We start from the raw sequence: 27,874 nt of genomic DNA on the forward strand, positions 1-27,874 counted from the left end.
GACACGTCACTTTTACCCTTATTTCCAAAGTTTTTTATTTCCTAATTTTGGCATGTTTATTATTCCTATTTTCACTTCATGTAAATCAGGCACATACTTTTAGTTTTATTTGGGCACAAAAGATAACATTGGGAAATATCATATAGTGCACATATAAACTGACGGTAGGTTTTACAGGGCCAGAATCTATAATTGCTCTGCTATGGACAAAGTGTGGAGAAAATAACTCAGGTTTGTATTGTTAGTATATAATCCCAAAATTGTCTATTTGATTTCACCATGCAAAGAAATTCTCAGAGATTCTTTCAGCCTTCAGAGTCTTTGGCGCATTGCTAGTTTCTGTTATGAAGTACTGAGGTGGATGAAACCTGTGTTGTGGAAGAAACATGATCCATTCAGAGTTATGGAAAAATGATACAAATTTTATTAGAGCACAAGACATGATACATTCTGAATAAAACAGAGGCACATTGTAAATGGCAGCAGAAAATGATGAAGCAGAAACACACCCATCCTCTTTCTGGTTCTTTTGATTGACATTTTTCAAGAAAATTTCTCTCTTCAACTTCCAAGAATAAGTTTCCATTACACACAACAGCAATTGCTAGTTAAGGGAGAAAAGGACCACCATTTCCTTGGTACTATTTCTCCCACACAATCAGTCCCCAGTAACCTGTCAACTCCCCTCCACGAAAAGCCCAAGTCCCTCAATGTCTAGCCTGCTCTTTGCATGGTCAGATGGTAGAGCATTCAGTCCTATAACCACGCTGACCTGTGTACAGAAGGGCACCCTGAACATAATGAGCATGCTGAGTCATGCCATGGTTATACATAATTCTCTGTCCCTCGCTGATCCTAATTCACACACCATTGAATTTGATATCTTAGTGTCCCTGTTTTACCAGGATAGATGGATATAAATGAACCACAACTAATGAAGTCAGCCCCTTCATCTTACTGATTTCTTTGCAGAGACCGTCATGAAAGTCTCTAAGAAAGTTATAAGAATTTAAAACTTTCAGGAAACGTCATAAAGAACAATAATGTGATGTTCTCAAGAAAATTCAAGTAATTAAACACACACTGAAGATAATGGGCCAGTTCCACACATGTGATTAAATTTCACCATACTTAATGATTCTGCAGTAATAATCCTAAGGTTAGTGCTGGAGAACTGAATTATTTATTCCTCAAATGAATGATCTCTTCTGTGATCTGGTGTAAGAAGTGTCACAAAAGATGGCCAAATTCATTACAATTGTAAGGATTCTCTCCAATATGAATTTTAGGGGGAATCTTGAGGAAATACTGTTTTCTTAAACATGTTTCCAAATTCGGTATAGTGTAGTTTCTGACATGCATGAATCACCTCATTATGCCCATGGTGTGAAAATTTCACGGAAGAGACTACACAATATTCATTACCTGTTCAAGTTTGCTCTCCATATATATCCTCTCACGTTCCAGTTTTGATATTTGAGTTAAAGCTTCAGTGTGCACATTACTTTTGTGTGGTTTCTCGGAAAGACATATATTCTGAAGTCTAGTGTACTCTGAACCCTCCAGAAAGTCCTTGCTTGTCCATTTCCAAGACACCTCTTCACTATGGAGTTTTGTCTAACACGTCAACTCAAGGTGAAAATTTTCCCATTCCCATTGCATTTGAGCACTGCTCCAGAATGTTCCTGAACTTGGATGTTTGGTAAAATCCTTCCCACAAATATTACATTTGTGTGGTTTAACTCTAGGATATATATACTTACACACCTAAAGAGTGAGCAGTAACTGAAAACTTCCATAAAGCATAAAGTATAAAACTGCCAAAGTATAAAGTATTTGGTGAATCCTGAGTATAAGGCAGTACCTAAAAGTCTTGCTATATTCTGTACACTGGTAAGGTTCTCTCTAGTATGAATCATCTGATGGCTAGTGCAATGTGAGCCCCAGGTAAAGGTTTTACACACTCATGTCACTTGTAAGCTCTCTCTCCTGAATGACTTCTTTACTGAATCCTGACTTAGGATTGCTGTCATCTTTTGAGGCCTGAATGCCACCCGAAGGATTTGCCACACTCTTACATTTTTGTCTCTGCATTATTAATTCTCTGCTGATGGGAAAGATGAGACCTGTTATTGAAGCCCTGTCCGCACACAGTATATTTACATGATTTCCTTCAAGGAGGGATGGACAGTGCTCTAAATGTATGGATTCTCTCCAGTATGAATTTTCTCATGTTTTGTAAATAACTGAATACCTTCCAAAAGACTCACCACATGCACTATGTGGGTAAGATTTCCATTCAGAATTAATTACGTGATGGTTAGTTACATCTGAACACAGAACCAAAGCTTTGCCCCACCTACCACATTCGTGAGGTTTCCTCTAGTTTGACTTTTCTGAGGGTCAAAAAGTTGATATACTTAATGACTGAAGGGTTTGTCATATAAATTCCATTTATGTGGTTTCCCTCCTGTATGAACTGCCCAACGGTCAGTTGAAGCTGAACATGCACTAGAAGCTTTACCATATTTCTTTCATTTGTATGGTTTCTATACAGTATGAATTCTTTGATTAATTATAAGGCCTGAACTCTAATGGCTTTGCCATTACATCTACACTAAAATGTTTCTCATAATTGTTATATTTGTAACATTTTTCTCCACTATGAATTATCTGCTTTCTTAGATGGTCATTTCAAGCACTGCCCACATACATCACATTTCTATGTTGTCTCTCCTGTATGAACTGCATGATGGTGAGGCTAGCTGTGCAGTAAAACACTTGTCAGAATGGTTATGTTTGTAAGGTTTCTCTCCAGTAAGAATTCTCCAATAAACTGCAAGGTTTGCATTTAAAGGCCTTGCCACTGAGATCACATTTATATGGTTTCTCTCCAGTATGAATTCTCTGATGAATTTCAAGCTGTGGGTTTCCAGTAAAGCATCAGCCACACACAACACATTTACACGGTTTCTCTCCAGTATGAATTCTCTGATGAAATGCAAGGTTTGCCATTTGAATAAAGGCCTTGCCGCACAGATCATTATTTATATGGTTTCTCTCCAATATGTTTCCAATGAACTGCAAAGACCTGCAACTGAAAACTTTGCCACATAAATTACATTTCTACACTTTTCCTCTGGCATGAACTGCCTGATGGCAATTTAAGGATGACTGTGCACTAAAATGTTTGTCCCAATTGTTATATTTGTAAGGTTTCTCTCCAGTATGAGTTCTCCGATGAATTACAAGGATTGAACTTCAATGAAAGGCCTGTCCACATACATCACATTTACACGGTTTCTCCCCAGTATGAACTCTCCGATGAACTACAAGGCCTGAATTTCGACTAAAGGCTTTTCCACACATATCACATTTAAATGGTTTCTCTCCAGTATGAACTCTCTGATGAACTACAAGCCTTGCATTTACACTAAAGGCCTTGCCACACACATCACATTTATATGGCTTCTCTCCAGTATGAATTCTCCAATGAATTACAAGTTTTGACTTTTGAGTATAGCCACGGCCACATTCTTCACATGTATATGGTTTCTCTCCAGTATGAAGGGTCTGATGAACTGTACACCTTGCTTTTTGATTAAAGGCCTTTCCACACACATCACATTTATATGGTTTCTCTCCAGTATGTACTCTCCGATGAACTACAAGCCTTGAATTTAGACTAAAGGCCTTGCCACAGAGATCACATTTATATGGTTTCTCTCCGGTATGCATTCTCCAATGAATTACAAGTACTGACTTTCGAGTATAGCCACGGCCACATACTTCACATATATATGGCTTCTCTCCAGTATGAAGGGTCTGATGAACTGTATGCCTTGCTTTTCGACTAAAGGTCTTTCCACACACATCACATTCATATGGTTTCTCTCCAGTATGTACTCTCCGATGAACGACAAGCCTTGCATTTACACTAAAGGCCTTGCCACATACATCACATTTATACGGTTTCTCTTTGGTATGAATTCTCTGATGATTTAAAAATATTGACTTTTGAGTATAGCCACAGCCACATACTTCACATATATATGGCTTCTCTCCAGTATGACGGGTCTGATGAACTGTATGCCTTGCTTTTCGACTAAAGGTCTTTCCACACACATCACATTTATATGGTTTCTCTCCAGTATGAACTCTCCGATGAACTACAAGCCTTGCATTTACACTAAAGGCCTTGCCACACACATCACATTTATATGGTTTCTCTCCAGTATGAACTCTCCGATGAACTACAAGCCTTGCATTTACACTAAAGGCCTTGCCACACACATCACATTTATATGGTTTCTCTCCGGTATGAACTCTCCAATGAATTCCAAGGTGTGACTTTCGAGTATAGCCACGGCCACATACTTCACATGTATACGGTTTCTCTCCAGTATGAAGGGTCTGATGAACTGTACGCCTTGCTTTTCGACTAAAGGCCTTTCCACACACATCACATTTATATGGTTTCTCTCCAGTATGAACTCGCCGATGATGTTGAAGGTGCGTATGTTGTTTAAAGCAGTGGCCACATACATCACATTTATATGGTTTCTCTCCAGTATGATTTCTCTGATGAACTACAAGGGTCGATTTATCATTAAAAGCCTTACAACATATGTTACATTGATATGCTTTTCTTCCTGTATGGATTCTTTGATGTCTAGTGAGTTCTGAGTCCTGAAGAAAAGTTATGTTACACTCACTACAACTGTAAGTTTTTTTCTTGTGTGTTTCCTGGTCTGGTGCCAGTTCTGAGGGATGCATAAAAGCACTCTCATGTTTATGAGGATTGCCTTTATGGACACTACGAGTTCTCTGAAGAGGTAAACCTGAGGCACTACTGTTGATATTCGCCACAACCTGACTACATTCAGAAACTGTCCCTTCAGATTCAAGTATCTGCAACTGATCTTGAAAGCTTGATCCATGCCATTCAACCGGCTTATTTCCTGCATCACTTCTACTATAATGATCTCTTCTATCGGTGAGAATTTTGCTGTGGGATATAGAGGTTCCTCTGTCATTTCTTTTATCATCTGTCCACAGAGACTCAAAACCATGCATATTTTCTTGTATCTTCCTGAGGAAAAAATCTTTGATTTCATGGCTTTTGGATCTTCCAAACACCACTCTTTGAAAAATTTCTTCTTTAGCACTGTTTCCTCTTGCCTGTAAGTTCTTGATCATATGTATCTGAGACACATCTATAAGACATAAAACACCATATGTATTCTATCAATTATAATGTATAAATAAATTGTCTTATTCTGAATACATGGTATTATACCAAAAGTCATACCCATCCTGAACAGAATTATGCATCTTCCCAATGATGATCTTAAAATATTTGAAATGCTCAACAAATAGAACTCTTTAAAAATGAAAAAGCAATCACATGTGATCCAAACTAGTTTTAGGGTAGCCTAGCTTCAAAGATACACTCAAAACATATTCATTTTATCCAAACTCATGTCAGTTCTCAAAGAAAAGGGTATTTTTTGCACCATGACCTCTAAGCTCATTCTACTTGGTAGGAAACATACTAATGTCTCATAATTGAGAAGAACAAATAGTATATTGCACACTTTATGCATACTTATACATAAGTAATCGGTAAAGGGCAGACAGGGCTACATAGGTGACTTGGTGGTAAAGAATTAACCTGCCAATGCAGGAGACACAGGAGAGGGAGTTTCAATCCCAAGGTGGAGAAGATCCCCTGGAGGAGGAAATGGCACCCACTGAACTATTCTTGCCTTAAAAAAATTTCCACGGATGAGGAGCTTAGCAGGCTACTGTCTATGAGATCACAAAGAGTCAGACAGAACGATCGACTGAGCGAGTATTTATTAACAGGCAATAAACTGTAATGGTAAATAATCCAAAGGAAGCACTTTAACGAATAATGGAAAACATAAATGGCAGCTGACAACTGTTCAGGGAATTCCCTACAATAATGTAAAAAAAAAAAAAAACTTGTCTAAAAACCTCTTATAAATCTATCTGTAGATAGACGTATGGGCATTTTATGACATTGACAAGTGGTTCATGTCAGTTACAGTGTGTAATACATAAAGACCATCATCTTTAAATAACAAGAAATTAATAAATGAAACATTCTCTACTTAAAGAACAGTACAGCAATTCCCTATCTATACAGTAACTTTAACTTACTCAGTTCCTTGGTTCCAAGATATATGTCAAGGAACAAGCTTTGGGACCTTCCTTGTGGCTCAGAAGTAAAGAATCCACCTGGTAATTAACGTAGGGCACAAGGGTTCCATCCCTTATCCGGGAAGTTCCTACATACCCTGGAGCAACTAAACCTGTAGGCCACAACTCCGTGTTCCAGAGTTCGGGAGTCACAACTCCTGAGCACAGGCATAGAGCCCACACATTGCAACAAGAGAAGGAATAAGAATGACAAGTACATGCACTGCAACTAGAGAGTAGCTCTTGCTTGCCACAAGCAGTGAAAAGCCCCTGAAGAAACAAAGACTCAGTGCAACCAAAAAAAAATTTTTTAATTTTAATGTAATGTATTGCTATAAAAAAATGAGTATTATTTGAAACATATTAACTAGAGTCAGAGACAACACTCAAAAAATGAAAAGTAAAATAAAAACCTACAAGATGCAAAGTAGACAAAGAGATGTCACCATAAGCAAGACGGGAAGTAAATATACTCTTTAAGCAAAAGTAATCTTTGAGGCAAATTCCCTGGTGGTCCAGTTGTTCAGTTCAGTCTCTCAGTCATATCCGACTCTTTGCAACCCCATGAATCACAGCACGCCAGGCCTCCCTGTCCATCACCAATTCCCGGAGTTCACTCAAACTCATGTCCATTGAGTCGGTGATGCCATCCAGCCATCTCATTCTCTGTCGTCCCCTTCTCCTCCAGCCCCCAATCTTTCCCAGCATCAGAGTCTTTTCCAGTGAGTCAGCTCGTCGCATGAGGTGGCCAAAGTATCGGAGTTTCAGCTTTAGCATCAGTCCTTCCAATGAACACCCAGGATTGATCTCCTTTAGAATGGAATGTTTGGATCTCCTTGCAGTCCAAGGGACTCTCAAGAGTCTTCTGAAGCACTACAGTTCAAAAAGCATCAATTCTTCAATGCTCAGCTTTCTTCACAGTCCAACTCTCACATCCATACATGACCACCGGAAAAACCACAGCCTTGACTAGACGGACCTTTGTTGGCAAACTAATGTCTCTGCTTTTTAATATGCTATCTAGGTTGGTCATAACTTTCCTTCCAAGGAGTAAGCGTCTTTTAATTTCATGGCTGCAATCAGCATCCGCAGTGATTTTGGAGCCCAAAAAATAAAGTCTGACACTGTTTCGACTGTTTCCCCATCTATTTCCCATGAAGTGATGGGACCAGATGCCATGATCTTCATTTTCTGAATGTTGAGCTTCAAGCCAACCTTTTCACTCTCCTCTTTCACTTTCATCAAGAGGCTTTCTAGTTCCTCTTCACTTTCTGCCATAAGGGTGGTGTCATCTGCATATCTGAGGTTATTGATATTTCTCCCGGCAATCTTGATTCCAGCTTGCACTGCTTCCAGCCCAGCATTCCTCATGATGTACTCTGCATATAAGTTAAATAAGCAGGGTGACAATATACAACCTTGACGTACTCCTTTTCCTATTTGGAACCAGTCTGTTGTTCCATGTCCAGTTCTAACTGTTGCTTCCTGACCTGCATACAGATTTCTCAAGAGGCAGGTCAGGTGGTTTGGGATTCCCATCTCTTTCAGAAGTTTCCACAGTTTGTTGTGATCCACACAGTCAAAGGCTTTGGCATAGTCAATGAAGCAGAAATAGATGTTTTTCTGGAACTCTCTTGCTTTTTCCATGATCCAGCGGATGTTGGCAATTTGATCTCTGGTGCCTCTGCCTTTTCTAAAACCTGCTTGAACATCTGGAAGTTCATGGTTCACATATTGCTAAAGCCTGGCTTGGAGAACTTTGAGCATGACTTTACTAGCGTATGAGATGAGTGCAATTGAGCGGTAGTTTGAGCATTCTTTGGCATTGCCTTTCTTTGGGATTGGAATGAAGACTGACCTTTTCCAGTCCTGTGGCCACTGCTGAGTTTTCCAAATTTGCTGGCCTATTGAGTGCAGCACTTTCACAGCATCATCTTTCAGGATTTGAAATAGCTCAACTGGAATTCCATCACCTCCACTAGCTTTGTTCGTAGTGATGCTTTCAGTTCAGTTCAGTTCAGTCGCTCAGTAGTGTCCGACTCTTTGCAACCCCATGAATCACAGCACGCCAGGCCTCCCTGTACATCACCAACTCCTGGAGTTCACCCAAACTCATGTCCATCGCGTCGGTGATGCCATCCAGCCATCTCATTCTCTGTCATCCCCTTCTTCTCCCGCCCCCAATCCTTACCAGCATCAGAGTCTTTTCCAGTGAGTCAACTCATTGCATGAGGTGGCCAAAGTATTGAAGTTTCAGCTTTAGCATCAGTCCTTCCAATGAACACCCAGGATTGATCTCCTTTAGAATGGACTGGTTGGATCTCCTTGCAGGACTACACAAATACACTGGAGGGGGCACAGATTCAATCCAAGAATGGGGAAATAAGATACCACCTGCCACATGGTAAGGCAAAAAAAAAAAAGTAACTTCTGACCTTTTCTGTAAAACAGGCAAACATTCTATGCCAGCTGACAGCACTAATTACCTCAATTTTACAAACAAAGGTAGTGGATTCACAGGGTTCTTGTACACAACTCCATGGACATGAAAGCAAATGTGCAAAAGCAGGACTGAAACCGAGACTTACAGATTCATACATGCTCTGAACCACCAGCGCCCACTTGGGCAGAACAGAGGACAAAAAGTTACAGCGAACTCCAGGAGTGTAAAAAGGAAACTTCAGATTAGACACAAGAACTGATCTGTGTAACTGTGTTACTCAGCCACCCCTCTTGGAAATCATTTCCAAGGCACCAACAAGGTATCAATTCAGGTCCTGTCTAAGAGAGGACCTCAATATCCACTGTCCTTACAGGTTTCCTGAGTTACAATCACAGAAGATCCAAACCACTTTCTGGTTACACACACCCCTGAAGGATGTGGCAAAAGAAGTAACAACAGGAACAGCTGAGGGCTCTGAACAGGAAGACAGGTTGAAGGCAGCTCTGTGTAGGATCTGAGACACCAAATGCAATCGAAGAGCTGCCAGTCTTTCCCTTCTTCCAATGAGGTCTCCCAAGTGTAGCAAATAGCAAGAGAACCAGGTTGGGTCCGAAATAATCGCTGGAGGTGTCAGCACTGTTTCACATGGACCAAAAAGCAGGCATCCGATGGAATCCAGCATAGAAGGGGGACAAAGAGGAAACAGATCCCTTTGAAACACCTCATCACATGCTTCCCACAGTCAAGCAACAACATTGACAGGAGTCAAATGACAGATTGTTCCAGATCATATAAAGACTTTGACTTTTGGGACCCCTTTTCTTGGAGGTCCACTTTGCATAAAAACTCTTTTTTTTTTTCTAATTAAATCATTTTCTTCATTTAGAAACAGCCACCTGTAAGTCAGACCTACTTTCTTTCTCCCTAAAAAAAATGTTATTTTCTGGTAGAAGACTGACGGGCTCCATGTTAAATATCTTGAATGTTGTCATCTTCCCCTTTGCATTCCCTGAGATAAGAGATACGAGGGCTCCAGTTGAGGAATTTACACCCAACAAAAACAGGGTAAATAGACAGTCATTCTCTAATCCCGGGGAATAATTATGGCAAGGAAAGAAAGGAAAAAACCCTGTTTGTTAAGGGAGACACTACACATGCCCAGAAAGGCTGCTTGGAGTCAAAACTCACAGGATAATTACAGGCCATAATAAGCCTTGCTCCTCCCAGAAGCCTTCACTTTGAGATCCAACTTGGCTAAGGTGTGCATGCACACTCCAGGGAGGGTCCTGAGACAAATTAACCAGGGTGAATAAACAAGGTGATTGGCCTGAGAGAAGATGAAGACCTGGAAAACTGCCCTTTTGTAAAGAATTCACACTTCCCAAAGGTGTCTCTCTCTCTCTGAGGTTGCCCATGTGCTTTGCTGCGTGTACTTTTCATTTCAATAAACTTTTTCCTTTACTCTTTATCTTCTGCCTCATCTTCTGAATTTGTTCTTGACTAGGCAGGCCAGACTAGGGACCTGAGCCCTAAATGTTGGCTCCTGTGGTCCAGGGGTTAGGAGTCTCGATCTGGGAAATTAAGAACTGCTTCCAGCTTTGCTCGCTCCCACTCACTGCTATAAGCATCCAAAATCAATTTCACTGCTCATACCTTTTGTTACTAAAAACACGGATCTTACTTTCCTTAAGCAACCATGAACTGTCCTTTATATTAGCATTTTGTAGAATGGTGACCATAAATACCAGTGATAACTTCTAAAAACATTTGCTTTCTTATGGAGAACATCTCAGGGTAGCAGCAAACATATTTATTAACAGTCCAAAATCCCTTTAGTTTCTCTATGAGAGGAAATTATCAGTAATCAGTGCCTATGTATGTGCTAAGTCGCTTCAGGCATGTACGACTCTTTGCAAACCCATGGACTGTAGCCTGCCAGCTCCTCCATCCATGGGATCCTCCAGGAAAAAATACTTCAGTGGGTTGCCGTTTACTTCTCCAGGGATCTTTCCGATGCAGGGATTGAATTCTCAGTAATCAGTGTAATACAATAAAAGCATTACACAGTTTGATGACTCAACTCATGTCTTACTTAGATGAGCAAACAAACGTTTTTACTAGATATTTAATGTTGAATATTTCCCAGTTCATGTGCATCTGAAATTCATTTAGGTTATTTCTCGTAACTGTTTGATTTGTAAGTGCTTACTTTTTCTTTTTTAAAGCCAAGTGAATTAGATCTCACTTACAAACTAACCTCAGCAGTATTATCCAAAACCAAAGACACAGTGAGACATGCATAAATCCAGACAGACAGATGGACAGAGACCACAGTTTTCTGCTTGAGATTTAAAATGTCTCTTTGACTTTTCTCTTTCCCCTTGGTTTGAAATTCTAATTTGCCCAAGGTTGAGGCCTCAGGCAAAGTGGGTTATGTATTTCAAGGACTTGGTAAAGGTTGCGTGTTGTGCTAAGCTGCTTCAGTTACACCCGACTATCTGTGATCCCATGGACTGTATCCCGCCAGGCTTCTCTTTCCATGGGACTCTCCAGGCAAGAACACTCTGGTGGGTTGCTATTCCCTCCTCCAGAGGATCTTCCTAAACCAGGGATCAAATCTACCTTTCCCACACGTGCAGGCATATTCTGTACCATTAGAGTCATCTGGGATGCCTTGGTAAAGGTTAAGGTTAACTTTAAGCTTTTTTCTAGGCTAGCTGTCTCTACGAGTTAGTTACTTTTAACTCCATATGCAAAAAGAACCGGTTGTGAACTTTCAAAGAGAAAAAAGAAAAAAAATTTCATTTTAACCGATTTTCTCCAGAGTCTGGAGAATAGCACAGCCATCCTATTTCAAACAACTTACCTTTCCTTTCTATAGTCATAGTTTTGTAGCTAAAATACAGATCAAATAGTGCTCAAATTGACTGTGAAAACAAGGGCAGATGGGCTGATAAAAACCTTGAAATGTCCCTCTGGGGAGATGGGAATCTTGGGATTGTTCAGAAGATTCTGAAGGGGTAAAGAAACTTCCTAGAGTGGGGGGCAGGAGTGGGGGAAGCTGGGTTCATCCTCCCCCGAGAGACAGGGGAAGTTAGAAGGGATGGAGCTGATGGAGAGGGAGACAGAGGGGTTGGGAGGGGTGAAAGGCCACAATAGGACAGAGAATGGAGAGAAAGGGCAGTGGGGGACACTACTGGAGCTGTGGGCCGGCTCAATAGAGAGCCAACTTAAAAAGTAAGGATTTGATCAGCCAAAATATAATTTTGCCACTGTAATATGGAAAAACATCCTCACTAATCGCGTAATTATTTTTCCAGGAACTTCTCTAAGACAGTTTTAAGTTTGCTTTATGTACCTCATGGTAGGAGAGAGAAGGATCCAGCCTCTCATCCAGCAGGGCAGATTCTTACCCTTTCTCAAGGGGCAAGAGTCACGAACATTCAGTAACTTCTAAGGTTTCAACCCTTTTTAATTTACTGTTCCAATTCTCACACAATCCAGATAAGATGTCCCATGTATTAGCTAACGAGTAATGAGGTGAATCTTCCCATCTGGGAATAAAAACGTCATCAACCTTAATCTCTTGGTTCCTAAAGAGTGGTGTTTTGTCTCACAAATCCTGCTCACAGCGCCAATTAATGCCTTGCCAAAAGTTTTCACTTTCATTTCAGGTTCCAAGGATTTGTTAAGAAAATAGGCCACTCGTTCTATACAAATAAATATCCCAATATTTATTAGAGAATTATCTAGTTGACTTTCAATATACTAATCCAACCAGTCCATCCTAAAGGAGATCAGCCCTAGGTGTTCATTGGAAGGACTGATGTTGAAGCTGAAGCTCCAGTACTTTGGCCACCTGATACAAAGAGCTGACTCCTTTGAAAAGACCCTGATGCTGGTTAAGATTGAGGGCAGGAGGAGAAGGCGAGGAAAGAGGATGAGATGGTTGGATGGAATCACCGACTCAATGGACATGAGTTTGGGTAAACTCCGAAAGTTGGTGATGGACAGGGAGGCCTGGCATGTTGTGGTTCATGGGGTCGCAAGGAGTCGGACATGATTGAGCGACTGAACTGAACTGAACTGAAAGGACAAGGAAATAGAAACAGCAGAGGATACATCACGAAATTGGCTTCTGAGCAACATCCAGACTGGAACAGCCCTGGAAGTCCCAGGACACAGCACATCTGGAGTCTCAATTGGGTAAAGGTCCCAGGCAGTGTGTCCACTCCCTGGGTGAGGCTTTAACATTGCAGTTTGGGGTTCCTGCTTATCATCCCAGGATGCAAACTGATGTCAACAATCTGTGAGCAAACATTAGCTCTGGTTTCATCTTAATGGTGTTTGTTTTGTCTTATGAAACTTGGATGTTCCTAAGCCTGGGGCTGGGTTGGTCAGAGCCTCTTTGAACAATCTCAAGGGTGAACAATCTCAAGATTTGTGTCCTGACTTATCTATGGTGCTGCAAGCCCTGCACTCAGAGCAGGCAGTCAAGGTACTCACAGTCAGGGTGTGTCCGGGCAGGCTGGAGACAAGCACAGAGGAACGCACTGCTTTGTCTTGAAGCCGGAACAGGACTATTTATTTAATTTCCCTAACGCCCTGGTGACCACATGGTAAAAAGTTAGCTTGCTGTTGTGGGAGACATGGGTTCGATCCTTGTTCTGGGAAGATCTCACATGCCAGGGAGCAACTAAGCTGATGAAGGACAAATACTGAGCCTGTGTAGTGAAACTACTGGAGCGTGTGTGCCTAGTGTTGTGGTGCTCCACAAGAAAAGAAGCCATCGTAATGAGAAGCCATGCACCCTGCAAGCAGAGTAGCCCCCACTTGTCTCAAATACAGAAATGGCCATACAGGAAATAGACCCAGAACAGCCACAAAAAAACCCAAAAGGCCTTGCCTTTCTCTCTGTGGGCTCTACAGCACCACTGGAGGGTGATGTACATTTCACATGTCAAAGAACAGAGCAGGAAGTTGGAGAGAAGAAAAATCTCCTGTGAGAGTTCACACACTAAATATCTGTTTTCTTACAGAACTCTCGCACTTCAAGAGTTTCCCAAACACGATGAATGGTGTTGTTTCCTCTCTGTCCTTGTGACAGCTGACCTGGGATCACACTGTTGATCCTTTCCCACTCATCTGATTTTCTGCTATTAGCACCTCATTCTCCACAATCTTTCTCGTGCTACAAAAATAGAGTTATGATTTAGGTCAGAATCAGAAATTATTGCTCAGAAGAAATGTCATATACTAGGCTTCCAGAATCCAAACTTTCTTTTTTTAAAAATAAATGCAATTGCTATCTTTTATAATTTTGTTTATTCACTTATTTTGGCTGGAGTAATTGATTGCTGCTGCTTGGACTTTTCCCCAAGTTAGGCAAGTAGGGGCTACGCTCTAGTTGCAGTGGTCATGCTCCTCACTTGCTGTGGCTTCTCCTGGGTGCCTGGGCTTCTCATTTGCTTGGCTTCTCCTGGGTGCACAGGCTTCAGTAGTTCTCCCATGTGGGCTCAGTCATTGCAGCTTCCAGGCTCTAGAGTGCTGCTTTAGTAGTTCTGGACCATGGGCTTAGCTGCTCTGTGACATGTGGGATCTTCCAGACCAGGGATTGAACCTGTGTCTCCTGCATTGGCAGGTGGAGAATCCCGGCTCTTTTGTCAGTCAAGAAGTAAGGACATTACAGATGGACAGAAAACTATTTCACAAATTACTATTTGCCTCCTTCTGAATGCATAGGGAACAGTATAGTATGTATCAGGTATCTAGTTCCTTTCCAAGAGTTACTGAACCAAGAACACAGGGGTATAAGTCAGGCAACTGGATATTTCAAAGTTTGAAATCAGCTTTATAAACACTTGAGCTCTGGAAAAAGTCCTTGTGTATCACACACTGGGCAGGTCAGCAGAACGAAAGACAAGTTTGAACTCTTGATGCCAATCATGAAGCCTTACATGTGAGAGTCAACAAGGCTTTCAGCTCAGTCAAGAAAAAAAGGGATTCCCAAGAGACACAGAGGGAAAATGCAGAGGTACCCCAGGGCAGATCCCCACTTCAGAGCGAAGTGATCCTCACCCACAGACAGCAGGTTCCTGAGGGTCTCCACCATCATGTCCTTGTATAAGGTCCTCTGGGCAGGGTCCAGGCACTCCCACTCCTCGGGAGTGAAATCTATGAACACATCCTTGAAGGTCAATTGTGTCTGAAATGAAAACACATCTCACCAACGGGCCCTGAGGAGGATTCTTATTTTCACAGAAAAGGAGAAGAAGTGAGATAGGTAAGGTCAATTCAGCTGAAGTAATATTCTGATAGATCCATGCAAATCTATATGGAGCAAACTGTTGGTCCCTAATTTAATTTCCTGTTTTTTCATAAGATGATGATATCCTCCAATCAACATGAATTCATCATGGGTGTGGACAAGACATGAAAAATATACAAATTACAATCAACAGTGGGTTGTTGATGCAGAAGTGTTATGTTCGACACACTGAGTGACATTCACTATTTAATGAGCTACAGCAAGACTGCTGTCTTCAGAGATGACAAATTCCACAGTGGCTTTAAAAGAACACAGATTGTGATGATGATGTCATCATCACACTGGCGAGAGGTGTCTCGACACTTCATACACACTAAGCATTACTCTAAAGACTTTACACATATGAACTTGTCATCAACATAACAGCAACAGTAGAGAAAGATTGTCCATCTTACTGGGGAGAAAACTCTGTCACTCTAATCAGTAGCTCCGATCAAACAGTTAAGAAACGAGGCAACAGCACCTGAGCTCAGGTGGTCGCGAGAGACAACTGAATCTAAGGAATCAAAGAGTGAAGTAACAGTATAAAAGACCATCCACAGAGAGTTCCCTGAGCACACCTGAAACAAGTTCAAGGGAGCTGAAGTGCAATGGAACAGCATAAATGGTCACCGTACAGGGTCACCCCCTCTAGCCCCCAACCCACACAATGTCAATAATCTGACTACTATTTACATTATTCATGTGATGAGGTAGAAAATATTAAAGGCCATGGATCACACACTTAAGATACAACTGCAACTGCTCTAAGCATAAACCATATTTGTGAGACGGTTTTGTAATAAAATCATGGAGTTACATATCCATGCACTCATGCATGCACATGGAAACACACAATTGATTGAAACAAGAACAGCTGTCTTTATTTTTTTCTTTCGTTCAATCAAAATTTAGTGAGCATCAACTCTTGTGTCCCGAACTGGAAGTACAGCAGTGAACATGACAGAGCTTACAATCCAGCAGCCAGCCGGCCAATTACATCCATAATTTTAACATTACTATTGTTACATGTGCTGTGAAACAGGCCTGGGGCTAAGGGAAGATTCAACAGGAAGTCTTGACCTACATCGATAAATAAGACAAGGTCTCTGTGAGGAAGAAACACTTAGGATTGGCAAGGCAGGAAATAGGAAGAGTTTTGTAAGCAGAGAGAAGAGCCTGAGTGCCGGCTCTGATGCAGGAAGATATTTACTGAACAGAAAACCAGCCAGTGTGACTGCAATGTAGGGAAAGAAGACAAGGGGATGCCAGGTAGAGGCTGACTTCTGCAAGGTCTATAAATTGAGGGCGTTATTTCAAAAGCAACTGGACGTCACTTAAGAATCTGCAGGAGGAAAGTTAGAGATTTAGGTTTGTTTTCAGCACTCACTCTGCTATGTGAGGAGGTTGTTCAGTTGGCTCAGTCATGTCAGAATCTTTGGGACCCCCATGGACTGTAGCCTGCCAGGCTCTTCTGTCCATGGGATTCTCCAGGCAAGAAAACTGGAGTAGGTGGCCATTCCCTTCTCCTATTCATGTGTACTTTGGCATCTTGGGGACATTAAAAGTGAATCAAATGTAAGTTTGATTCAGTAAGTTTGTTAACAGTCTATTTCCTTTTTACAGCTTATTTGGTTTGTTTATGCTGGGCCTTCGTTGCTGTGACCCAGCGCTCTCTAGCTGTGGCTGCACTGCATGGAGTTGTGCCTGCAGTGCCCAGGCTTCTCACTGCAGTGGCTTCTCTTGTTTTGGAAGAGACGCTCAAGCATGCAGGCTTCAGCAGTTAAGGATTCCGGGCTCCAGAGAATAGCCTCAGAAGTTTTGGGCATGGGCTTAGTTGCTCTGTGGCATCTTCCAGGAATTGGGAAGGAACCTGTGTACCCTACATTGGCAGACACATTGCTATCCACTGTATCACCAGAGAAGTCCTCAATATTATCTTATACTATTAAAAACAAAAAAAGTAGTACAAGCAGAAAATAATACACAAAATACTTTAACGCCAATCTGTATAAAATACCTGTATTTAAAAACAATATGAAGGCGTCCCCGGTGGCTCAGTGGTAAAGAGTCCACTGACCAATGTAAGAAACACAGGTTGTTGCATGGTCCGGTAAGATCTCACATGCTGAGGGGCAACTAAGCCCGTGAGGCTCAATTTCTGGGCCAGAGCTCCAGAGCCCAGGAGGTGAAACTACTGAAGCCAGCACTCTAGAGCCTGAGCTGCAAGACAAGAGAAGCCACAGCAATGAGAAGCCTGCACACTGAAACTAGAGAGTAGCCACCACTCATCAGAATTAGATAAAAGCCATTACAGCAATGAAGAGTCAGTATAGCAAATAAATATATTTAAAAAATAATAATGTGATTTTATTATTAATTTTAGGTATAAAGTTATTAACAAAACTTAGAGTTTACTATTTTATTCCAATAATAAAATATTAAATTATGATTAGTAAAGTTGGGGAATTCCCTGGTGGTCCAGTGGTTAAGATCCCACACTTCCACTGAAGGGCTCGGGTTGAACTGCTACTCTGAGAACTAAGACCCTTCAAGCTACACTGTGCAGCCAAAAAAGAAAGAAAAAAGAAATTAATAAACTTGATTTCATAGTTTAAATGAGATGAAGTAATGAAACACTCTCCAGCCCTGAGGTCTTTTTCTGATCTTTCCATTCTATTCCGAAACACTACGATTTTCAAGGAGGTCCTCGTTTAGTTTTAAATGTACTATAAAAAGTGAGAACTAATTTCTCCTGGTTAGTTCCTTTTCCAGATTTGACCACATGCTGTGCATACAAACCCGACTCCAGGTGCAGCTTCTTTACCCTGGTTGACAGAGAGCAGACAGGGCATCCGGACGGGACCTAAGCAATCCCTGTTGCCTAACAGCCCTGAGACCCCCGTCTCCAACCCATGGGTGAGAAGCTCTGCCCAGGACAGCACCCAGGGGAGCCTCCTCACAAGGGCCAGGTCACCGGGTCATGGGGAGACGGGATCTAAGTGGAGATGACAGACGCTGAGGGAAGGCCCCAGTTGAGTGCGCATGTACAGGAGTCAGACAGGACACTTCAGAGTCAGACATGATTAGCGAGTCCAGAGAAGGGCAATTCAGGAAGGACAGACTGACTATGACCTTACCTGAGAAAGAGCCATGCCCGACTCCTTTTCTGGGCTTCCTCAGGCAACACAAGTCTTCAGAGGTCTATCATGATAGCAGAAAACATGCTGTTTAATGCTTAGAGTCAACACACCCCCTTCCTGAGCCCCAACCATACACTCAGGGAAGCCCTCACCGTGTGGAACAGACAGTCCTCTGTGCCCACTGTCTCAGGAGGGACTCAGGACAGGCAACTCCTGCACAGAGACCAACACGGGACTTTCCCACAGTTTCCTTGGATCACACTCCCCTCCTGGTGAGGCCTTATGCACACAGCAGCAGGGGGCACCGCCACTCACCCCACGATCCCCTTCAGGTCACACAGCAGGCCCTGGTCCAGCCCCACTCAGAGCAGAGCGCCCTTCCCTCCCCCAGGGCCTGATCTCAGTCTCAGAAGTGGAGGCTAACAGCCCTGGTGCTCAATGCAGGATCCAGACCAGAATCATCTGCGGCTCTGTGCAGATTCCTGGGGCGAGCCCCACATGAGAACCTGAGGAGCGTGTCTGATGGGGGAGAACTGATTGATGAAAGGGTTATGTGTATACATACCATACACCATGTGACACGTATACACTGTGAAATATTTATCACAATCCACTAACCAACACATCCATCACCTCCAAATTCCCATGTTCTGTGTGTGGTGACAACACTGATGACGTACTCTCCTGACAAATTCCCAGCATGCAGTAACAGAATAGGATTAACTACGGGCAGCGTGCGGCACACACCTCCCCAGGACGCACTCATTTTACAACTCAACCTTTTGACCAGTATCTCCCCATCCTCCCCACCTCCCAGCCCCAGATAACCACCATCCCACTGTCTGGCACTAGTGAGTTTCACTTTTTTTAGATTCCACATATAAGCGAGCACATATAATATCAGTCTTTCCTTGTCTGTCTTAATTTACGTAGCATAATACTCTCTACATTCTTCCAAGTTGTCCCAAGTGACAAATATCTCCATTTTTATGGGTGCATAATGTCATTATATATATGTGTGTGTGATAGCCTGTGTGTATATTATCAATCAGGACTTCCCTGGTAGCTCAGATGGTTAAGAATCTGCCGGCAATGCAGGAGACCCGGGTCGACACGTGGGTCAGGAAGACCCCCCAGAGAAATGAATGGCAGCCCATTCCAGTATTCTTGTCTGGAGAATTCCATGGACAAGGAACCTGGAGGTTACAATCCATGGAGTGGCAAAGAGTCCGACACGACTGAGTGACTAACACTGACTTAAACTTACATTTAAACTTACATTTATCAGCCTGGATCCTTGGGCTCTTTAATCAACAGAAATAGTTAAGAGACCAGAGGAGAAATTCAGGTACGGCTTATTGGGCCTGAAATGGCAACCCACTCCAGTGTTCTTGCCTAGAGAATCCCAGGGATGGGGGAGCCTGGTGGGCTGCCGTCTATGGGGTCACACAGAGTTGGACACGACTTAAGTGACTTAGCAGCAGCAGCAGCCGCATTAAAGCAGAGCACCAAAAAGAAGTAGGTGCCCTTGCTCCTCTCAAAAAAGGGTGTGCGAGCTGGTCCCTTAAATGTGGGTAAAGGTAGGCATGGATTAGTGGTTAAGGCCAGAAGGAAGCTGAGGATATCTGACCCCAGTCGGCCCCACTGGTGGTGCTGTGGGCAGGGGTCATGGGCAGTGACCTCTTTTGCTTCTGGAGACTCAGAAATAACAGTTGTTTTGTGGCTCTTTTCTTTCTTATTGTTCAGTGGTTAAGAACCTGCCTGGGTATGCAAGGGATATGGGTTCAGTCGCTGGTGGGGGAACTAAGATCCCACAGGCGGCAGAGCAACCAAGCCCGAGCACCACAACCAGAGAGTCTGTGCACCAAAACCAAAGATCCTGCAGGACGCAGGCGAAGCCAAATACATAAACATTTTAAAAAATTTTGATTTACTTCTCTTGGATATATAATCAGAGGTGACATTGCAAGATCCTATGCATGTTCTGTTTTTAATCATTGGGCAACCTCCTTACTGAACGTCCAGAACAAGTCTGTGTAGTACAGGTTGCTGTGGAACTGATGGCCCTTGGATTCTAGGAACAAATCCTTCCCTACATCATGCGATTCGACGGCCCCTCCCTAGCGAAATCTCTCACCACCAAAGCCCTGGACCAACTGTTTCCCCTTTGAGGCCAAAAGAAACTTCCAAACCTCCATCTGGTCCAACACACTCCCCAGATCCCAGTAATAATCCACCTATCCTGCTATGCAATCCCAAGAAGGTTCCAAGACTTAACAACTCCTGCGTTTACGATGGAATAAACACAAGACGCTCAAACACAAACCAGACTCAAGATATTTTCTTATCAGTCACAGTGACCCCAGCCAGTTTTCCTCCACAGGTGTGAATATGAGTTTCCCAAACCCAGACATGCAAACCTCAGTCACAGCATCTGTGTCCCTGGGAAACTGAGCTAAGACACTATGGTATGTCCACCATTCCATGAAGCCCACCATTAGCCATGAGCCCACATCCAGGTCCTCCAGCCAGAATTAAAAACACCTTTGTCAACAGTTTCACACACCCCGTGATCCCACAACTATGCCTATCTCTCTCTCTCTCACACACACACATCATTTATTCATTTCATCCAGGGGCCCACTGTTGCTACTGACAAGCTCCCCTTAACTTTCCCCCATTTTTCTCCCTCTTCTCCAAGCATGGCTGAATAACAGGGCTAAAGAGCTAAGACCAGGACTTCCCTGGTGGTTCAGTGGTTAGGAACCTGCCTGCCAATGCAGGGGACACAGGTTCCATTCCTGGCCCGGGGAAGATTCCACATGCTGTGGGGCATTTAAGCCTGAAAGCCACAACTACTGAAGCCTGCCTGCCCTAGAACCCATGCTCTGCAACAAAAAGCCACTGCGATGAGAAGCCTGCACACCGCAACTAGAGTAGCCCCTGCTCACTGCAACTAGAGAAAACCCACCTCAGCAATGAAGACCCAATGCAGCCAAAAAAAATTTTTTTTTTAATTAAAAAAAAAAAAAAGAGCAGAGACCACTGGGCATGGGCATCACAACAAAAATGCACCCTAGCTGCAAATCCACAAACCCTGGGCACTTAGTATGGAGACAAAGAAGCTGTTGCTCTTGGGAAAACCTGAGAGCAACTGTGGACATTATGCAGTTGAGGGATGGTTGGTAAAGAAGTCACAAAGAGAGAGGTCCCATCTCACTGGCTCCTCTTCTCTGTGCTCACAGCTAACTGGTAGATACCCCAGCTCATTGAGGGGGTTGGGGGATAGGGAGGTGTCTCCTTTATATGTACTTAACTTCCAAACCTTCTGGCCACTCCAAACACAGTAAACTCATCATCCCCTGCTCTGAGCAGATGAACTGCTGGAAGGCAAAGCTGCTGTCCAAGATGGCAACTGGTCCCTGGATGGACAGAAGTTAGAAGACGTGGGGGCTGCAGCTAGGCAGTGACACAGCAGACTAAAACATGGGGACACCTCAAGACACTACACCTGTTGGGCTTTTTAGGACTCCCCACATCTTTTGCTTTTGAGGAATTAAGTGTCCACAGACACCTTCTTCCAACAACACAAGAGAAGACTCTACACATGGATATCACCAGATGGTCAATACTGAAATCAGATTGATTATATTCTCTGCAGCCAAAAATGGAGAAGCTCTATACAGTCAGCAAAAACAAGACCAGGAGCTGACTGTGGCTCAGATCATGAACTCCTTATTACAAAATTCAGACTTAAATTGAAGAAAGTAGGGAAAATCACTAGACCATTCAGGTATGACCTAAATCAAATCCCTTATGATTATACAGTGGAAGGGAAAAATAGATTCAAGGGATTAGATCTGATAGAGTGCCTGATGAACTATGGATGGAGGTTTGTGACACTGTACAGAAGGCAGTGTTCAAGACCATCCACAAGAAAAAGAAATGCAAAAAAGCAAAATGGTTGTCTGGGGAGGCCTTACAAATAGCTGAGAAAAGAAGAGAAGCGAAAGGCAAAGGGGAAAAGGAAAGATATACCTATTTGAATACAGAGTTCAAAAGAATGGCGAGGAGAGATAAGAAAGCCTTCCTCACTGATCAATGCAAAGAAATAGAGGAAAACAATAAAATGGGAAAGACTAAAGAACTCTTCAAGAAAATGAGAGATATCAAGGCAACTTTTCATGCAAAGATGGGCACAATCAAGGACAGAAATGGTATGGACCTAACAGAAGCAGAAGATATTAAAAAGAGGTGTCAAGAATACATAGAAGAACTATAGAAAAAAAGATCTTCATGACCCAGATAATCACCATGGTGTCATCACTGAACCTAGAGCCAGACATCCTGGAATGAGAAGTCAAGTGGGCCTCAGGAACAAAGCTAGTGGAGGTGTGGAATTCCAGTTGAGCTATTTCAAATCCTAAAAGATGATGCTGTGGAAGTGCTGCACTCAACATGCCAGCAAATTTGGAAAACTCAGCAGTGGCCACAAGACTGGAAGAGGTCTGTTTTCATTCCAATCCCAAAGAAAGGCAACACCAAAGAATGCTCAAACTACTGCATAATTGCCCTCATCTCACACGCTAGCAAAGTGATGCTCAAAATTCTCCAAGTCAGGCTTCAACAGTATGTGAGCTGTGAACGTCCAGATGTTCAAGCTGGATTTAGAAAAGGCAGAGGAACCAGAGATCAAATTGCCATCATCCGCTGGATCATCGAAAAAGCAACAGAGTTCCAGGAAAACATCTGTTTCTGCTTTATTGACTATGCCAAAGCCTTTGATTGTGTGGACCACAACAAACTGGAACAACAGACTGGTTCCAAATAGGAAAAGGAGTATGTGGAAACTGTATATTGTCACCCTGCTTATTTAACTTACATGCAGAATACATCATAAGAAATGCTGGGCTGGATGAAGCACAAGCTGGAATCAAGACTGCCAGGAGAAATATCAATAACCTCAGATATGCAGATGACACCACCCTTATGGTAGAAAGCGAACAACTAAAGAGCCTTTTGATAACACTGAAAGAGGTGAGTGAAAAAGTTGGCTTATAACTCAACATTCAGAAAACTAAGATAATGGCATCTGGTTCCATTACTTCATGGCAAATAGATGGGGAAACAGTGACAAGACTTTATTTTTCTGGGCTCCAAAATTACTGCAGATGGTGACTGCAGCCATGAAATTAAAAGATGCTTGCTCCCTGGAAGAAAAGTTATGACCAACCTAGACAGCATATTATAAAGCAGAGACATTACTTTGCCAACAAAGGTCCGTCTCTTCAAAGCTATGGTTTTTCCAGTAGTCGTGTATGGATGTGACAGCTGGACTATTAAGAAAGCTGAGCGGCAGAGAATTGATGCTTTTGAACTGTGGCGTTGGAGAAGACTCGAGAGTCCCTTGCACTGCAAGGAGCTCCAACCAGTCTATCCTAATGGAAATCAGTCCTGAATATTCATTGGAAGGACTGATGTTGAAACTGAAACTCCAATACTTTGGCTACCTGATGTGAAGAAGTGACTCATTAGAAAAGACCCTGATGCTGGGAAAAGTTGAAGGCGGGAGGAAAAGTGGACAACAGAGGATGAGATGGTTGGATGGGGTCACTGACTCAATAGACATGAGTCTGAGTAGACTCAGGGAGTTGGTGATGGACCGGCCTGGCATGCTGCAGTCCATGGGGTCGTAAAGAGTCAGACATGACTGAGCGACTGAACTGAACATCTTTTGCTTTTTAGGAATCAAGTGTCCACATGGGGTCAAAGAGTTGAAATGTCCAGAACAGATACGGGAATCATCACCACCTACCCTGTCCCCTCTGTCTCCCCTGAGGATTGAGTCCAAACTAGTCATAGTCTGTATGGGAATTCCTAATAACGTACTTTCACAGCCTTGAGAAATTCCACAGAAATAACACCTGGAAAAACAGCATATACTAAGAAACTATGTTAATGATTATCTTTCATGTTTTTCTTAAGGAAAATCACCTTGTTACAAACCCCAAGGGCAGACCCAGAAGAGAGTATGACTGAGATCATGAAAGTATGGGCCTTGGAACATGGGTTGGCAGGCATGAATGCTGCCTACGGACTTGCTAATTGTTCCCGAGACTAGCCCAGAAGGGAACAACCTGGGGTAAACACAAGAAGATCTGGACTCTGTCGGTGTAGTCCATGACGTTTAGAAGTACGTGATTAACACAGCATGTGTCTTGAGAAAGATAAGATCTGAGAAAGTCTTGTTGTCTGCAATTAGGAATAAAAGCTGGACTCAGAGTGGACTCTGCACCTCAGTCCAATAGAGGCTGCAGGTCCCCTGACCCATTTGCAACAGATTTCGTGTTCTGTCTTCATTCTCGTTGCTTGCTCCCGGACCATTAGGGCAACACTAGTCCTCACCCCCAGAGTGAGATGCTGCAAGCATCCTGGGAGGAAGAGGAACATGGTGCATACGTCAATGAAGGGAAAACAAGAACGACTCCAAATAATCAAAGGACAAGGGCATTTCTGATGAGGGTGATCCATACAGAGGCACTAAACCTGGTTAATATGACAGAGAACATCAGAAGGAGATGGGGAGACCTCTCTGGCCTAGACCTGAAGGAACAGAAAGAGCAAGAGCCATGGTGATTAATGACCAAAGGCAGGCATAGAAACTAAGATCCAAGACAGAGAAGGTTTTGGTGTCTGTGAACAAGGACTAAGTGAATGTGACCAAGACAGACTGACCATGAGAACGGGGTTGGCTCCCAGGATGAGGCTGGAGACCCTGGCAGAGACCTGAGGAGTCAGGATGCTGCCCTGAGGACAGGGGGAAGCCAGTGGAGGTGGGAGGTGTCACTTCACATTGACCTTTATTCACTGAAGACGGCTCATGATTTCCCCTCAGGCTCTGAGCCTATGTTCCTGCCTCCATCCTACTGTTCGTCTTTTTCATTTTAGAAAACTAAGGTCCATTTAAAATTCGAATAAAACTGGGCACTCCCTCCAAGAAGACCTGCCACACACAGTCAGACACTCAACTTGGCCAATTACTTCAGGGGTCACTGTTGCTCAGCTTCTGGACCTGAAGAAGCATCATCAGATTAACTCATAGCTCACTAGTTACCAGATCATATAAAAGAGAGGAAAATGGAGTATCAGACAAACCGCTTAAATTAGATGTGACTCTTAACATAAAAGATTGCTGACATCCTTACTAAGAACTCATCAAAATAGTCTATAACTATTTACTAGTTACCAAAAAAAGTTTCCAAATAAAACATAAAGAGGAGACAGAGAACAGGCCTCAAAAAAATGTGAAAGAAACCTAAAGTGAATCAGCTTAAAATTTTTTCATTGAAGAATATTGGTGCAAGGCATAAAAAAAAACAGTTGAGAATATAGCATATTTAGAAAAGAATGACATGAATTAATTACAGGAGGCCACCAAATCTTATTTCAGAAGTGAATAATTGTTTACAAGAAAGTTGCTATTGAATGAACAAATCTTTATCTCAAGCTACAAAAAAGAATTAAATGTAAAAGAAGGAGAAAACTAAAAGTAAAACCATCACAAAGAACATGTTTAAAGTTCCTTGAAAAGGTATCATATAGTAAGAGTCAGTCAGTTCTTGCCCCACTTCTCTCACATAACCTCTACACCAGGAACAGGGAAGAGGGTGACCCACACCTGAGAGAATCAAGTCACTACCACAGCCCCCACCTCAACAGGCTCTACACATGCATGCTCTTTTAATACAAATAATTACAAAATGCACACGCCTTACAGACAGAAGTTTTGCAATTCTCATTCCCATCTGTATAATTTAAGGAAACAAGTTTTAAAATTACCAGATTTTAAAGCCAAAAATCAATGTATCACGACTTAATAATTCTTACCCAACCAATTCAGCACTCGTCTGGATCTAGTCCCCTCCCCGACCTGCACACTAGTTGTTTCCACTTCAATTGGTTTATCTGTTTTCCTATTTCTCCGTCTCCCTTTCTCTTCCCCTCTGTTCTCCTGCTGCCCCTGTCCTCCTACTTCTTCCCTGACTCCCATCCGGTCTCTCTCTGCCATCTGTTCGCCGTCAAGTTGCTTTCTCTCCAACCTCCCTGGTGATCCTCAATCTCCATATTTCTGCCTTTCTTCCTCCATCTCTGCCCTCCCTTCATCACAACTCTCTAGCACCCCCAAGAGGCTATGCTTCCTTTCAGCCTGCTTTCTTTCTCAGCTCCTCCAGTCACTTTGTCTCCCAGCAGGATATTGCTCTGTAAGTCAAAGTCCCAACACTTGTATCCCATTTGCGGGCTGTCTGTGTGAACTGTGTCTCCACTGCTGCCCTCTTTGGGACCCCTGATTTACAGCCCCTCTCCCTTGAATGCTATGGAAGGGGGCGGCAGAGGATGAGATGGTGAGATACCGTCCCTGGACTCAACGGACATGAATCTGAGCAAACTCTGGAAGACACAGGGGTTGCAAAAACTCGGACTGAACAATACCTCCCTTTTTTCCTCACCTATAACTCTTCAGAGATCCTGTTTTTTCTAAACTTCTCTCCTTTCGCCAGCCGCTACCGAAGGGGTATTCTCTTTCATGTCGCTGTCTCTTCCAAGTTCCTCACAATCCTCTTCACTGTCATCGCTTCTCCCTCATGCTTTTCTCCATTTACTACTTCTCTCGGAGTTGCTGTCTCTGCTTCTCGTGACCACACCTCGCCCACTAACTACAGGGTAGGAAACTAAGTAGCCCCGCTTCCGCAAGAGCCACATTCCAGCAGGTGGAATTTGGGACGGGAAAACCATGGGTGTCACGTGGCTGGTTCAGGTCACCTACCCCCACACGGGGTCAGCGGAACTGTCGCTATGAAGGCAAGGCCTGAGGGGCAGGAGGACCCGCACGAGGAGACGTGAGGACGGGTGGGGAGGAAGGGGTCTCAGGAGCGGGGCGGGCTCTCCAGAGTCCCAGGACCGGGGACAGGGCGAGGCTGAGGAGCGAATACACCACCTCGCTGAAGAGAGTTTTATGCGCTGCAGGAAAGGCAGAGGGGTCCGTGAGGCCGGTAAATGGTTTTAAGCAGCAAAGGAGTGCGAAACGGAGCGTCTCAACGGTCCGAAAGCGGGACTAGGCTTCACGGCGACTTTAAAACAAAAGTCGCTCACAGAGACGTCCGAATTTACTGCGGGTGGTTGGGCGGGCGTGTGGATATAGACTCAGCAGCGACCGTCAGGCCCGGGGTGCTGAGGAAAAGAGACTGCGAGGGGCAAGATTGACTAGAAAGACAAACTTACCGCGCTGAGACGTACACTCGCTGCTCTCCGCTTCCGGGTGTGCGTGACGCCAGGCGCACGCTCGGTGAAACGGCCTAGCGGCCTGGGGGCGGGGCCTAGCGGACCCACGGCGTCAGGGGGCGGTCTTGAAGCGAAGCCAATCCTGCGTGCGGACCTTGGGAGGGCGCGGCGGGCGGGGCCTCGAGGCGCAACAAATGACTGCTGTAATCCCTGCTGAAGGTGACAGCAGCTAGGAAGTTAAGACAGCCTGCTCATTGAAAGGAAAGGTATGATAAGTTATCAGTGTATTTTAAAGCAAAGGCATCACGTTGCCAACAAGGGTCCCTATTGTCAAAGCTATCGTTTTTCCAGTAGCAGGTGGGGATGTGAGACTTGGTCCATAAAGAAGGCTGAGCATAGAAAAATTGATACTTTTGGATTGTGGTGCTGGAGAAGTCTTGAGTCCCTTCGACAGCAAGATCAAACTAGTCCATCCTG

At 43.4% G+C, this 27,874-nt stretch overlaps 1 protein-coding gene across 1 annotated transcript; it reads right to left on the reverse strand.

The window, feature by feature from the left end:
- Positions 1-27,520, reverse strand: LOC129546435 (uncharacterized). Its single transcript, XM_055411386.2, has 4 exons — positions 27,398-27,520; positions 18,116-18,179; positions 14,747-14,873; positions 1-5,216 (listed from the first exon to the last, which is right to left on the reverse strand). The coding sequence occupies exons 2-4, from the start codon at positions 18,128-18,130 to the stop codon at positions 3,262-3,264; spliced, it is 2,097 nt and encodes a 698-aa protein (XP_055267361.2). The 5' UTR covers positions 18,131-18,179; positions 27,398-27,520; the 3' UTR covers positions 1-3,261.
- Positions 27,521-27,874: the final 354 nt, after the last annotated feature.

Source organism: Moschus berezovskii, chromosome 22, assembly GCF_049115385.1.
Source record: "Moschus berezovskii isolate FMDL1 chromosome 22, NW_MosBer_1.0, whole genome shotgun sequence".
In the NCBI taxonomy this organism is placed as follows: domain Eukaryota; kingdom Metazoa; phylum Chordata; class Mammalia; order Artiodactyla; family Moschidae; genus Moschus; species Moschus berezovskii.